A 16144-nucleotide genomic window follows, 5' to 3' on the forward strand; every position below is an offset into this window, starting at 1 on the left:
TAGATTCTGTAGGTGCGGGAGAGTTGGGTGTGGGTAAGTGCATGAAAAACTTGCTGTAAATGTAGGAGAATGCTTCGTGGTGTTGTGTGGTGCTCTAAGGCAACAACATGTGGAAAGGCGGCCAAGGTTGAGGGTGAGGAGGGTCGCTGTACAATAGAGGCGGGAGGAAAAAGGACCAGGCTTCCTGGTGCTGGGCACAGTCCAGGTATGAATGGGTGCAGATGGACTTGTCTTTGGTGTACCTTGGGCGCGTCCGCTGTGCATCCATATTGCGGCCGCAGTTAAGTAGGTCCTGGGAGGAGGGGATAGTGATGTCAATTCCTGTGCAGATGAATGATGTGGAATCAAATCATGTCACTTCTTATGCAGATGAATCATAGAAGCACACATCTTCATTTCTGGTCAGTTTATCTCTATTTTGTGATATTTGTTGATTCTCATGTTTAATTAAAATGAGTGAAAATTAAAAGAAAAGTATCATTGTCATGGCTTCATTTCATGCAGGGTTGGCAAGCAGCACAGATAATATTCACCCTCAGTCTGATGTGAAATATGTTTACATTTATGAAAATCAGCGATGGAATCCAGTCACAGGATATAGTAGCAGGTAATGATCTTGATATGGGGTTCTTAAGAGTGACTTGTTTTTGCAGTGGAAATAATTAGTACATATATTGCTTGTGCCAGCATAAAAATCTTGTGGTTTGTTGTGAAAATCAAAAGAACTGAATGGCTAAACAGGGCTATGAAAATAGTCAAATTGTGTTAGTATATTTTAATGGAAGCAATGCCTAGGGTATTCCATACACTTGGGATTAATGATGACCATATTCTTTCTTGAATGGCTTAAGTTGAAGCACACATTTTAATCCTACGAGTTAGTTTTAGCCAGTTCTATCTACAGGTTGTTTTGAGGGAGTAAATCTGGTCATAATTATGAAATGTAAAAATAATTAAGTGCTTAAACTTGCATTGTCCGCAGGAATGAAATACAGACTTGGAATCTGCAAACAAATTTGCTTGGGTTTGGTACAGGTTCTCAGTAGGAAGTATTGACACAAGTCTTATAATACATTTTTTAAAGAGGTAAACTAGTTGGGTCGTATGGTTATTTACGGAAGTCAAAACTGTTATTTGAAAACGTCTCAAAAAATATCAAAATCGTATGAATTTTGAAAGATATTCCAAAGCATTATAAGTTGTTTTAGTTAGAGCTGTTTGTCAATTTCTGTATAAATTGGAATTGTTTATTCTGGGTGTCGGCCAATGGCCAACAACCACACTACCTCACCAGTGCGTCTGTCGGCCCTTTTTCCGACACTGGGAAAATAAATGAAGACCCCCCTGGTGCAGAGCACCAGCGGGATTCCTTCATTATTTTTGGGTCGAGCCTAGCGCAGCGCGCATGCGCTGCCCTAAGAGAAGACCTCTTGGAATCACTTCAGACTTTCTGCAAACTCGTGCGTGTGGTGTTCGATTTTCCACACATGCCATTGGGCTTTGCGTGTGGCTTTCAAAAATGAAAGCACTCAATTGGCCAAAGGCGGGTGCATGTCCCACCTTTTCTGAAAATGTTTACTCCGACAGCGTTTAGCTGTCGGGAGCGAGCAGCGGCGCGCAGCGTGCCATCTGTTGTGGATCATGTTTAATTTCAAGACCTTGCCGCTTTCCTTACAAGGCACATCCCCTCCACCCCGGCCAAGGGACAGACCCCACCGCCACAAGAGTGCGAGCTTCTTTTTCCACCACTCACATTTCATCTATGTCAGCACTCTCTTCCTGCACCATTATCTTTGTATTAGTATGTTATTGTCAAGGCATTTGCTGTATTCTGTAGTTGGCCTCTATAGTCGCCTCTTTTTCGGTACCATCTTAAAAATTGACCGCACCTTTTAACATTAGCGTTTTTTTATCACCGTGGTGTGTGCTTCCTTTTACACCTCTGCGCAGCTGTGGTGTGTGCTACCTTTGACATCTCTACCTAGTGCACAGCTGTGGTGCGTGTTTCCTTTCCCCACATTGCTTTTGGTGCTCACTCGATCCAGTGGCGTAAAGCAGGCCCTTGCTGGGGGCTTAATTTGAGCCGGTGTGTGCCGGTGCGCCCATGGGCACTTAATTATTAGCACTTGCTTTTTGTGCGAGCTTGCTGGCACCGGCTGATAAATAATTGCCTCTGCGCAGCTGTGGTGCGTGCTGCCTTTCACATCTTTGCACAGTGCACAGCTGTGGTGCGTGCTTCCTTTCCCCCCATTGCACAGTACACAGCTTAAAAATTGACCGCTCCTTTTAACATTCGCGTTTTTTCAGCGCCGAGGTACGCGCTTGCTTTCACACCTCTGCGCAGCTGTGGTGCGTGCTACCTTTGACATCTCTGCACAGTACACAGCTGTGGTGCGTGCTTCCTTTCCCCCCATTGCACAGTACACAGCTTCAAAATGGACCGCACCTTTTAACATTTCTGTTTTGTCATCACCGTGGTGTGTGCTTCCTTTCTCATCTCTGCGCAGCTGTGGTGTGTGCTACCTTTGACATCTCTGCACAATGCACAGCTGTGGTGCGTGCTTCCTTTCACCCCACTGCACAGTAGTGGTGCGTGCTTCCTTTCACAACACTGCACAGTGCAGATATGTGGTGTGTGCCTCCTTTCACCCCAGTGCACAGCTGTTGTGCATGCTTCCTTTCACCACACTGCACAGTGCACAGCTGTGTTGCGTGTTTCCTTCACCCCACTGCACGTGCCCCCTCCAGCACACCCACGTGGTTCTCTTGTTTTCTGTTTAATAAACAAATTTTACACACAGATGCCCAGGTTTCCGATGTTAGCATTTTGTGAACTCAGTGGACCTCGCAGCTTTTCTTACAAGGCGCGTCCTCTCCACCCCGGCCGAGGGACCAACTCCTCCGCCACAAGCTGCTGTGATAGTATGATAATATTATTAATCTTTATTATTCCTTGCAACTTTGGCATTGACATTATTGCCCTTTATTACACTATTTGTTAGTTTTTAAATCATCAGCAGCAACATTTGTGCCTCTGTGCTGCCCAGACAGGAAGCACACCAGTACCGCCACTATAGCAGGAGGCAGACCCACCACCCCTCCCACACTTCCAACAGACGGCTCTAGAGAAAACAGTCTGTGAATTGTTTCTTATCGCTGCAATTTATCTCCCTTCACTGGCTCCTCGCCCGCCCCCTTCACTCTTCCCCTCCCACTGTCTCCTCCCCGAGATTGGTGCAACAGACGTAAGTGTTTAGGCTCTGTTAATCTGCAAGAACGTTAATACCCTTAACAGGCCCACGCTGCCACTGTTATTTTATTTTTCAGCTAAACTGATTATATTGATATACCAAAACCATCCAAACATCCAACAAGGTGCCTACTATACAAAATAAAGAACACAGAGCATTAAAAGATGTTTTGTTTTTGGGAATATTATTAAATAAAGAGTTTTCCGTGGGAGGCTGCACACGGGGACACTTCATAAAGCCAGCACATTTCACTCTACAGGAGGCCTACAGATCAGCCGCTGCGTGCCAGGCGTCCCTTGTATTACAGTTCCTTTGAGTGTGTGTGTAGTAGTCGTCACAGGTGTCTGCCTGTGCGCACATGGGCATTTCATTATTAGCAATTAATTGGTGACCAAGTAGCCCACCAGGTACATCCAGTAAGCGCCACAGAGCTGCGTTGCAGAGAGGTGTTCTGAAGGCACGCCCCTTTTTACACCACGCTGCAAACACGGCTTCTGGCGCACTGCTACTCAGAGGATGAAGTCCACTTGTGTCCTGAGGTCCTCAGGACACAAGAGGACCTCATCCCCCCACCAGCAGGTCACCAGAAGCTGCGTTTGCAGAGTGGTGTAAAAAGAGGCGTGGCCTCGGACCACCTCTCTGCAACGCAGTTTTGTGGCGCTTACTGGAGGTACCCGGTGGGCTAGTTGGCCCCCAAGGACCCTCAGGATTCAAGGGGACTTAATTCCCCCAATTTACAACATGCCAGGGGGTGTGTTTGCACACTTGTAATATCAGGCCCCGCCCCCTCCCTGCACCACTGTGAAAACGCACAAACTGGCGCGTTGTAAATTGGGGGATTAAGTCCCCTTGAATCCTGAGGGTCCCTGAGAGCCAACTAGCCCACCAGGTATCTCCAGTAAGCATCACAGAGCTGCGTTGCCAAGAGGTGTAATAAGGGCATGGCCACGGACCACCTCTCTGCAACGCAGCTCTGTGGCTCTTACTGGAGGTACCTCATGGGCTAGTTGGCCCCCAGAGACCCTCAGGATTCATGGGGACTTAATCCCCCAATTTACAAGGCGCCAGGGGGTGTGTTTGCACACTTGTAATATCAGGCCCCGCCCCCTCCCTGCACCACTGTGCAAACGCGCCCCCTGGCGCGTTGTAAATTGGGGGATTAAGTCCCCTTGAGTCCTGAGGGTCCCTGGGGGCCAACTAGCCCATCATGTACCTCCAGTAAGCGCCACAGAGCTGCATTGCAGAGTGGCGTAAAAAGGGGGCGTGGCCTTGGTCCACCTCTCTGCAACGCACCTCCCTGGTGCATATTGGAGGTACCTGGTGGGCTAGTTGGCCCCAGGGACCCTCAGTATTCAAGGGGAATTAGTTCCCCTTCTTACAACAGCGTTTGCAGAGTGCTGCAGGGAGGGGGCGGGGCCTCCGGCGCGATGCCGGCTTTTTTGTTGTTGTTTTTCAGAAGGGGGGCTGTGTGGCCCCCCTTCATTTCCCTTTTTTGTGGCCATGGGGACCCCACCCCCCAGGGCCTGACCCCTATTTAAAAAAAAAAAACGGGAAGGGGGCCACGTGGCACCCCCTCCCGAGGCCAATATCGGCCTAGGGGACCCAATCCCCCGGGGCATGGCCATATATATATATTTATTTTTTTAAAGAGGGGGGCTGCATGGCCCCCCTCCTGAGGCCTCTATTAGCCCCGGGGACCCCATCCCTCGGGGCTCTGCCTCCTTCTTTTTTTTATTTTTATGTTTTTTAATTGAGGGAGGGGGGCCGTGTGGCCACAAAAATGGGAAAAGAATGGGGGACCTATCCGTTGTGGACCGTGGGGGGATCCCCAGTGCCCCCACGGTCCCTGCCGGCTCCCAGCCTCCTGCGGGAGCCGGCATTGCTTTTCCACAAGGGGAGCTGCTAACATGCAGCTCCCCTTGTGGAAAAGCAATCTGCTTTGCTTCATTGAAGCGAGAGCAGGTTTCCCTGCTCTCGCTTCAATGAAGCAAAACAGTGTTTGCAATGACAGGGCGGGAGCCGCACGGCCCCCTCCCAACTATTTAAAGCCCCGGGGAGATGGCGGTCCCTGGGGCTTGGGGGGTCCGTAACGGACCCCCGCATTTTAATTCTAAATGCCCCGGTAAGGTGGTGGTCCCCGGGGCAGTGTGGGGGCCCCTGCGGGCCCCCGCTATTATTTCTTCACAATGCCCCCGGTACCTGCCCCACCCGGGGGCCTCATTAAAATGAAGCGTGGGAGCCCGCACTTCATTTTTTAAAAACTTTTGCGGGATTCATGACCCCAGCGTGAATTCTGCCAATTTTTTTTAAAGAAATGCTTTATTTGGCCCCTTGGTGTCCTTGTTGGGACCCCCTGAGCAGGCCTAGGGGGTCAGGGTATTTCTACCCTGACCCCTTTTCTTGTTTTTTAGGTCTCGCTGAGCCCCAGCGCTTGCGCTGGCTCGGAGAGACATTTTATAGTTGGGATTTTCAAAGTGCTGCCGTGGCCTAAAGCTTCAGTGCACGTGAACGTGCACGCGCGCAGCGCCATGTGTCTTTCCTCGGCAGCACGCGATCGCTATCGCGATCACTTTCACTTTCGTGGCCGAGGAAAGTGGCGAAAGCTTGTTCTCTCTCTGCCCCCCTTGCATCCTGAAGCTCATGTCCTTCTTCGTTTTATTGCATTCACCCCTACTTCTTTCCTATCTCTGCTTACCTCTTAGGCACTACCTTTCCTTACTGCCCCTCCCCTGCTCTCACTCGCCTTCCCTTCCTTCTTCGTCTTCCTCCTCTTCTCTCTCTTGTTTTCTTGCACTTTCATTTCTTCCCCTCTCTCCCTCCCTTTCACGTCCCCCTTTCCCTGCCTGTGCGTACATTCACCTCTCCTTGCCCTGACTGCTCCCTCTCTCCACATCTGCCTCCTCCCCCACGCCCTCGCCTTACATCTCCCCTCCGTGTCTTCCTACTCCCTCTCCCACGCCCTCCGCTTCTCCTGCCCCTGACCCGGGCTGCTCTCCTCCCGCCGACCACAGACAGGGCCCCTGGCGCCGCTTCCCCCGGCCTTACCTGCGGGAGGGGGTCGGGGCAGTCCGCCAGCCTCAAGCTATCCAGTGGTCCCGGGTGTTGTTCCTCATGTGGGACGGAGAGGGGGGTTCCCGGCCGCACAGCCTCCCCCTGTGTGGATGCAGCGATTGATCAGTCCCAGACACGAAAACGCGAATAAATGGCAGATTGCTGGGGGCATTTGGTGCAGATGCAGCCCTGAGTAGCCCCTGGCCAGTGCAGGCCCAGTTTTACTGCTGGCTGAATGCCACATCAACACCCAGCAGCACTCACGGACAGCGGAATGGCACACGCCATATCGCCCCCTTCTCTTACCAGCACTGCACAGCCCAGAGCAAGCAGGTGAGTGATGACGAGGGCACGGATGTGTCCATGGTGGCACGGCTGTCCCAGAGTTTCTTCATTTTCAGGCTCCTCAAGCCGAGGTCTCCACTCTGGGCCTCCTCCCAACCCAATTGCGCTACGCCTTATTAACAGTACTTTGGGCCACACCGGGGGTGTGCTACAGACTAACAGGCAGCGTGCTTTCTATCCACTCCCACTTACCACGCTGGTGTGCCCTTAGCCTGCTTCACTATCGGTGCCATCCTTTTACCTACCCACGTGGGCACTTCATGTACGGGGGAGGCCTCTCGCCTCTTGCAGGAGGGTCAGCATAGGCTGCAGGGCCTTAACTTGCGGGCACCATCAGTCATGCTTCTCTCCCGCCGCACTCTCCTTTCTTTAACCTTCCTAGCCACAACGCATCGGCGCCCGGCCTTTGTGCGGGCTATCTTGTGATCCCTTCTTCCTGCTTGTAGGCGTCACCAGGGGGCGCGTGATTCCCTTTCGCCGAGCTTTCACTCCAGCAGTGCTTCCCCCACACTCAACCAGGCATTGTACTGTGTTTTTGTCTGTGTGGGCACTTTAGGTACATGTGTGTCACGCTTCATGCTGTGTGGGTTTCTTTTGTCTGCTGCTGCACTCCACCCCCTCACCCCTTTCAAATACCATCCCGGCTTCGCTCAGTTGGACCCATGGGCTCACCTTATGCTCTAGAATCTGCATGTTATGCCCCATTTTGCAGGGTTAAACTTGTAATAGGCAATAATTATTGTAAAGTATTATTTACGTCGCTTGGAGGAAATGGGCATTGGTGGTGTAGCCTTACAATGGTTCCGCTCCTTTCTTGACGATCGTTCCTTCTGCGTTGCCATACCTCCTCATCAGTCCAAATTCCATCCCCTGGGCCTGGGGGTGCCCCAAGGATCCTCGCTGAGTCCTACGCTTTTCAATCTTTATGTGAGGCCGCTGGCTGATGTTGTCAAGCAGTGGGACCTGACGATGGTCTCTTATGCTGACGACACTCAGCTAGCGGTCACTATCAGCGGGGATGCTGAATGTGATGCCCCCAGGTTCCAGAGTGGACTGAGAGCGGTGGCGAGCTGGATGAATGATAATTGTCTCCAGCTCAACGCGAAGAAAACTGAGGTGATGGTTGTCGGGAAGGGGCGAGAGCTTTGGGGAGACAGTTGGTGGCCATCTGAACTTGGGCCAGCCCCAACTCCAGTTATGGAGCTGAGAAACCTGGGAGTGTGGCTGGAGCCCGCCCTCAGTTTTGTGGGGCATTCCAAGAAGACTGCGGCTTGCTGTTTTGGGGTCCTTCGAGGCCTGAGATCCGTCTTGAAGTTTTTTGACCCCCCCACGAGGCAGCTGGTGGTTCAGGCAACTGTAATCTCTCGCTTGGACTATGCCAGCTCCCTCCTGGTGGGGGCAAACTTGGCGGAAATTAATCGCTTCCAACGCGTCCAAAATACAGCAGCCAGAGCCATAGTTGGTCTGCCCAGGTCCTGCTCTGTCTCCAGTACTCTTCGATCTCTACACTGGCTGCCGGTAAAAACTAGAATTGACTTTAAAGTTCTATGCCTGGCTTTTAAGATCCTGAAGGGTTTAGCTCCTCGGATCCTGTCGAATCTCCTGTCTTTTTATGTACCTTCTCGCTCCTTGCGGTGGTCCCGAGATTTAAGTTGAGCCGTATGGGAGGTCGTTCTTTCCGGGTAAAAGCAGCTATCCTGTGGAATTCTATCCCGTTGGAGATTCGCCTTTTGGACGATCTCCTTTCATTTCGCAAAGCTTTAAAGACGGTGTTATTGTAAATCCCTTCCTCTCTGCGCTGTCTGTTTGTTCATTTCGTTGTTCTGTTAGGTGCGGCTATGTCTATCTTGTCAGGCGCCAGGACGCCCCTTAGCTGGGGCAGCTGTGCGCATTACAAATGCCCCCAAACATAACATAACAAGACCATATATTCTGATCTCTGGAGTATTGAATCTTATGTGCTGAGATAGACCCCTTCCCTCCGCGGGACCTCGAAATCCGGGTCCAAGTGCATGTGTGACAAAGGAAAGGGCTACTCTCCCCAGCGCCTTACAGTACCCTATATGGTAGGTGCCCTCTCCCATCAACAGTTTAACATCAAAGATAAAAGTAGGAGGCACCTCCAAAAAATTATTTCAAAATACAATTGACTTTGAATCCAAATATATAAATGTATTTAAACCAAAGAGTTCATTTCATTCACAATATACAAAACTCAGTTAGATAATAATTTTATTGAATTATTTTAAAGAGCTCAGTAGATTATTTGCTGTGCAGTTCTTCCAATAATAATATAGTCAACACATGTTGTTGCGGAACTTTGTTATTATATTGTAAATTAAATGAATTCTTTGATTTAAATAAATAAGTATTTTAGACTCGAAGCAGTTGTGTTATGAAAGATTTTTTGGGGGTGCCTCGTGCATTTACCTTTGATATCCAAGTGCATATGTGCTACTAACCCTATTACACTGTTGGTGGGAGATTCTGAGAGCTCTTGTCTATATTCGTTTTCAGTATATTCTTTGCTCGTATTGATTGAGGTTTCTTTCGGTGGTCATGTGTTCTAATTCTACGGGTGTTCCTTTTCCCTTGAGTCATAAACTGTAGCTGTGGGCTATCATGGCTGTGCTAGTTAATGTAAGTATCCAGTGATGTCAGAGGCCTGTTGTACCCCTGGTTTGTTGCTGGGTGCTGAGTGTGCATTGTGTCTTCATGTTTTTGAGGGGATTGTTAGTCATGAGTGGTGTTGATGTGCAAATGTTGTGCTTTAGTGTCTGGCATTGAGATGCATCACTTGTAATCCCCAAGGACTGTTCAAGAGATGCTCCTCCTTGCCCCCTGAATGACTCAGTTGTAGGCGTCAAAAGTGCAGGAATGCTCTGTAAGCTTCTCCTTAGCACCTCCATACTATGTAGCACTGTGGTGCATTGGGTGATACCCTCATAGCTGCCCAGTTTCTCAGGTCCATGCGCGATGTGCTGCACCAGTCCATGTTTTCTGGCTTGGAATTCTGGGACTTGTAGTTCTGTTTTATAATGGAATAAACAATACTACAAGTCCCACAATTCAAAGCCAAAAGACATCACTCATGCATGGACCTGGGAGACTTGGCAAGGAATTTACCCTACAATATTGGATGGAATCATGACTTGTTGAGTGCCACCCCTTGCTCATTTAACAGGCCCTATGGGATCTTTGAGTGCCACCTCTTGCTCATTTAACAGGCCCTATGGGATCTTTGAGTGGCACCCCTGGCAAATTTTGCAGCACCTTAGTGCTAGTGTCACTGTGGTGATGAGCACAACCTTGGGGTATTTAGCCACACCCTGGCACAACGCGACAGCAATAGTTTTATTTTAGGTATTTGCGACAGATCAGACATTGCACCTAGAAGCAGCCAAGAACTTTAAAGCGTACATTTTTATTGCAGCAGGAACAGCATCTCAGACATGAGGTCTTGTACCAACAACAGTAGCACAATAGATTGTATAAACCAGGATGTAGTGTGAGGGACATTCGGAAGCAGTCAGTGCAGTGCGCTAACTAGTGCTGCGACAATTTCGTGTTATGTTAGTTTTTTACGAGGCATAGTTGTACAGTTTTCTTTATTTTGTTTTACTTTTTATGAAATTCCAGACATTAGTCCAACTTGAGGCACAGAAAGATACAGTGAGCTGCCCACAAATACATAGCTGTTGGTTCAGTGGAAGAAGGCAGGATTTGAACCCTCCAGTCAAGGTTCAAGTTAGGCCTGGGCGGAGTTTGCTGAATCGCACTATGCAGAGCTCTGCGAAGTGTCGAAAAACTCTGCCTCGCTACGCGGAGTTCTGCGAGCAGCGGAGTGTGCTACGTCGTGCTATTTGCGCTGATTTTTAGCACCAGGAGTTTCTCCTGCGTTGTAAAATAGCATAAACAGCATCATGCGGAGCATCAGAGGGTACTGCTTCTATCTGAATCTTGAGTAGATTTTCTACACGAATTACAGCTTCCTCAACACGAGCGGCAGCTTTCTCTACGCGAGCGGTAACAACCTGCCGCGACCGCCCGCGTTTAGAAATCTCTCCGGGAGGTGGTCTAGCATGCAATTTCTCTCTCTTTTGCGCAAGAAAAAAACGGCAAACCTCCGCTTGCGGAACAGAATTGTTTGCCCACCCCTAGTTCAAGTGCAGAATGTTACGGAAATTTCTCCCAGTAGGTGTTCACTTGCTTTGTTTATTCACTACAATATAGCACAGCTCAGAGGCGTGTGGTTGAGATGCAGGGGCCAATTTGGTCTGAGGTTGCAACAGACTATGATAAGAGCAAGAGAAAGAACAAGCATTGGCATAGCCAATAGGTCTCGCCTTTGAGACATTATAAGTGTTTAGCCATGCAACAGTTAATGTTGTTGCAGTAAGGATATTGTGCTGCATAACTAAATACTTATAAGGTCAAGAGCTCGGTTCAGTCACAAAGCTCTCTGCCTGCAGCTTCCAGACAGTCTGCTTGTTGCGTCCACCCTGCCCGTCCTCCTCCCATTCCCTCTCCCAGCAGCTTGTTATTTGATCTTCTGATAGCGCTCCTACTCTCCATGACCCCCATTGCTCTGGGTCTCTGACAGTCCGTAGTCCGCGAGTATGATCTGTGCCCCCAGCCCCCACAGGCACTACTGCAAACAGTTTTATAACAAACGAATTTCGGAGGAAAAAAAGTAAGATATTTAATTTACTGGATCGAGTTGGTTGTTGCATTTGGTGGATATTTTATTTGCACAGGATTTAAAGGCTAGAGCGTTTCTTCTGTCCATTCATTTACAGCGCTTCATGGCTGCCGTGGTGCTGTTAGACACTGGGCGCTGCAGCAGGGGCTGTGACGCCGTCAGACTTCAGATTTAAGATCAGGATGGGCACCCCTCTGACACATGCGGTCGAGGGTTCCAGTATTATCCTGCTATATCTTAATTGCATGATATAGCGCTTAGTACCCCTGCCCTAGCAAGGCCTTCCTGATCCCACCGCACACCTACGACCCCTCATCATACTTCACTCGTTTTTTTTGCAGTTTTACGTAGCGGGAACTCGACCCGAAGGTATTGCAGCGCTTTACATGAGCGCCAGTTACGTTGCACAAGGACGCATTAATTTTCTGAGGCACGGGGAGACTACATTCAGGTACCCGATGTAGACTTAGGGGCAGTGATTATAACAGATCCACTTTGAATAATTTGCGGCCTACCTCACCAGAAGCAAACTTCATCGCCGCCAATGCGCTCCTTCAAGGCGCTAGGCATGTTTTAGCACCTTCTCTCGCCCTCTGACAGATTGCTTATTTTATTTGCACAGGATTTAAAGGCTAGAGTGTTTCTTCTGTCCATTCATTTACAGCGCTTCATGGCTGCCGCGGTGCTGTTAGACACTGGGCGCTGCAGCAGGGGCTGTGACGCCGTCAGACTTCAGATTTAAGATCAGGATGGGCCCCCCTCTGACACATGCGGTCGAGGGTTCCAGTATTATTCTGCTATATCTTAATTGCATGATATAGCGCTTAGTACCCCTGACGAGGATTCAGCTGTGTCCTCATTTTCCGGGCTCACAGAAGAGGTTTGTTGCCTGCATCTCGGATATCAGATATGCCCTTTTCAGGTGCTCGTCTTAACAAGCATTTGCAATGCAATAGGTCTCGCATTTACGCGAGTTTGAGCTATTAACAATGGAAATAACAATGCTTTTTATTTTTGTTTTTAAAACATAAATAAAAGGCGGAGTCATTTACAATGCCAATAGCTTAAACTTGCGTAATTGCGAGACCTATTGCATTGTAAATGCTTGTCATCTTTGTTTAACTGTTTTCTTGTGACTCGGTTCTACCGAGTCACAAGATGGCTGCTAACACTTCCTGGTTTGGAGTGTTGGCAGCCAATCACAGTGAAGCTCGTGCTCGGGAGGGTTTGCGAACCCACCGCTGCCCCAGATATCGATATTTTTTCTTTTTCTAATTTCTCAGCAACTACTGAACGGATTTACACCATTTAACAACAAGCATTTACAATGCAATGGTCTCGGTATTGTTAAAGTTAAAGCTATTGGCATTGCTCATGACATTATTTTTGTTTATGTTTTTGTTTTTAAAACATTTAAAGAAACTGCATTGTTATTTACAATGTCAATAGCTTAATCTCTCTCAAATTCGAGACCTATTGCATTTGCACCCACACACAGAGCCACACACACACAAAGCCACCCACACACACAGAGCCACCCACACAGAGCCACCTACACAGAGCTATTCACATAGAGCAACCCACACACAAATAGAGCCACCCACACAGAGCCACCTACGAAAAAGCCACCCACACAGAGCCACACACACAGAGGCACACACACACACACACACATAGAGCCTCCCACACACACACAGAGCCACCCACACACACACAGAGGCACACACACACAAAGCCACACACACAGAGCCACACATACATACACAGAGCCACATACACATACACACACAGCCACACACACACAGCCACACACACAGAGCCACACACACACATACAGAACCACACACACACACACATAGATCTAGACACATACACATTGATCTTGGGAGCCAAAGCAGAAGTGGCACCAACTTCACCTCCAGTTGTAAGAAGTATTTTAGTGAACAAGTTTCAACTAAAGCCTGGAGCGATTCCAAGAGGTCACTCCAACAGCAGCGATTGCGCGCTGCGTAGGCAAGACCTAAAAACGACTACAAAACTCAGAATACAGTGGGTTGTCACCTGAAAGTCGATGGTCTAGCAACAGTCCCCGCGATGATAGTTTGAGTTTTAAGGGCACCTGGTGACTCTGGATCACGAAGAACACAATGCTCCTCCGATGTCTGCCTTCTCTATTGTATCAGTACCTGGAATGTACGTTTCGTTGGCTCAACCGCCAACATGCATTGAGCTGTTAATGAAAGCCCAGTTTGAAGCAAAGCATCCTTAGTGACAGAGCGACCTGTTAACCTTGGTGTGTTACGAACACGTTACACGAGGGCCCAACCAACCCCGGGGCAACTGGCATCCAACCAAGGCTACGAAGAAACCAATGTGTAAGCCGCACAACTATACGTTTGTGGAAGACGAACACTCTGATAACACACTTTCTGAATAAAGACTCTGGAAAGGATGTGGCGTTACCAATACAGCAGCCGACTTTGGAACTGGGAAACCAGGTTCGAGTCTCACGTCGGCTGGACATCCTGTTTTTCTAAGCAAATCACCTTATCTTGTGATCATGAGTAAAGTAACTGGTGCTCGTGTAAAGAGCTCGGATACTGTTAAGTCGGAAACCTTCCGGTCAAGTTAGCGCTATATAGAAACTGCACAAAAAAGTGACGCGTCAGCAGCTGCTGCTCTCAGAACGACTCACCTCGGATGAAGATTCTAAACCGCCATTTTCAGCGTTCCACTGAAATCTAGAAGCTTCCAGGTTCACAGACGGCTGATGATCACGCGCAAGGTTTAGCTGGACAGGACGCTTACAAGGGCGGAGGTTTACCGCAATAAGGAATCGTAAGCTGCGAATCAGAGGAGCAGGGACCCTTCCCATTTTCGCGGGTTGCTGGGCAACTGCTACGTGGACGAGATGTGTGTCGACTTCCCGGTCTGTGGAAAGCCGATGCGTGCAGGTCGGTGCACAGTGGATGAGTTTAGCTAAAAGTAGCTACTTAGGAGGTGGATTCAGAACCCATCTAACCCCCAGTGCGCGTTTAAGCCTCGTCTTACCCTTAGTAGATGCAGGATCCTGGGCGGACACGCACAATACCGCGACCAGAAACCGGAACAAAGTCCACAGTGGGCTTCGGCTCGATCAACTGTGCGCCCGTCCTGTGACCGAGGGAGCCGCCATGAGAACAGAACCAAAGCACTCCCCGCCCACAAAAGGACACGATTAGCGTTCTCCAAAGCCACCTATTTTTTTTGTGCAGATTTATATAGCGCAAACTCGACCCGAAGGATCAACAAGCGCAGCCTTCGGTAGCCGAGACCTAATAAACACGAGAACGTCCCTGTAAAAAAAAAAACACGCCCACCAGTGTAAAAGGGACGGGGCTTAAAAAAGAGAAAGAAGCGAAAAAACACACCCCCGAATCTGAAAAAGACGGGGCTTGAATTGACAGACAAAGCTCTTCTCCAATGACTAACCAGCATTTAATAGGCCAGCCAATGGAGAAGAGGGGCGGGTTCAAGCCCCACCACTGGAAAACATAAAATCTCTCCAGCGAGACTGCGCAAGCGCAGCCTTCGCTAGCCGAGACCTAAAAAGGGCTCATTCTGAACCAAGGGCTACCTTTTTGCCAAATTTTGTAATTTCGTTCAGCAGTTCAGGCTGTAGCTTTGTCTAAAGTTTCCTATGGAAAATAACATGGGGAAAACGTTTTGGTATCCCTCTTTTATCTCAGACCCGCTTGACGAATCACCCCGAAACTTTCAAGACAGGAGCTGACCGGAGCTGATCAGTAGTTTTGAAAATTTTGAGAAGATTCGGCAACCGGCGCCAAAGTTATTGGGAAAACAAAAAACGCTTTTCCTATGGAAACTAGGTCCTAACTATAACTACCTACTGGCGACCGCCAGTAGGTAATATATATGTATGTATATATATGTATAAGAAGATGAGAGATAGTCTTTCTGCCCACCCCGCTCCCCGAGGAAAGGATGGGGTAACTGCCCCCACCACCCGGGGGCAGAAAGCCCACCAGACATTAGGGTCTGTTTTTAATATAAATATAGGTGTCGGGCTGCCCAATATGGGTAAGGCCATGCCCCCACCCCCTAAAAAACTAGGGTTACAGCCTATCAGCCTCTCCAGTAGGCCCAATAAACACCAGGGAATCCACAAAAATCCTACCGCCAGGTGTTATCCCACTTGTGCTGATAAAAAAGTGCGCTACTTGCACAGCTGAGACTAGTGCCCGCAACAGGAACGGATCAAACCGAGGTCAGAGGGAGTCCCCTTCCAAAGGCTCCCATTGGATTTTTGTGGATTCCTTCAGATTCTGGAAACTTCCATCATAGAAATGTAAGGCAAATGTGTGATTTCAGGCAAAATTTGAGGTTTGCAGGGCATTTCGGTAAGAAAACCTCAAGGGATCCACCAAAGACACACCACCCTTGAATCTCCTGGTTGCCTGGTTTTAACAAATGTCTGTGTTTCTTAGATTTGCATGGGTTGCACCACAGCACAGCCCCGAATACCGCAGCTACCCTGATTGCTTGTCTCTCAGTGTATCGCTGTAGGGCATTTTTGTGTCCTAGTCGTGTAACCCACCTACACAAGTAAAGTACCATTTTTATCGGTGGACAAGTGGGAACTCAAAGTGGCAGGAAATATGTGGCTTTCCGTAGATTCCAGAACTTTCCGTCACAAAAATGTAAGCAAAATGTGTATTTTGTACCAAAGTTTGAGGTTTGCCCAGGATTCTGGGAAAAAAATCTGGCGAGAGCCACACAAGTCTCCCCACCTTCA

The 16144-nt window shown here is 48.8% G+C and overlaps 1 protein-coding gene across 1 annotated transcript in view; it reads left to right on the forward strand.

The window, feature by feature from the left end:
• Positions 1–16144, forward strand: part of TECPR1 (tectonin beta-propeller repeat containing 1) — a 428679-nt gene that overhangs the window by 206399 nt on the left and 206136 nt on the right. The window contains exon 16 of the mRNA XM_085629008.1: positions 505–607. Coding sequence (XP_085485134.1) covers positions 505–607 — 103 coding nt within the window. The remainder of the gene's footprint in view (positions 1–504; positions 608–16144) is intronic.

This window comes from Triturus cristatus, chromosome 10 (assembly GCF_964204655.1).
Source record: "Triturus cristatus chromosome 10, aTriCri1.1, whole genome shotgun sequence".
NCBI lineage: Eukaryota > Metazoa > Chordata > Amphibia > Caudata > Salamandridae > Triturus > Triturus cristatus.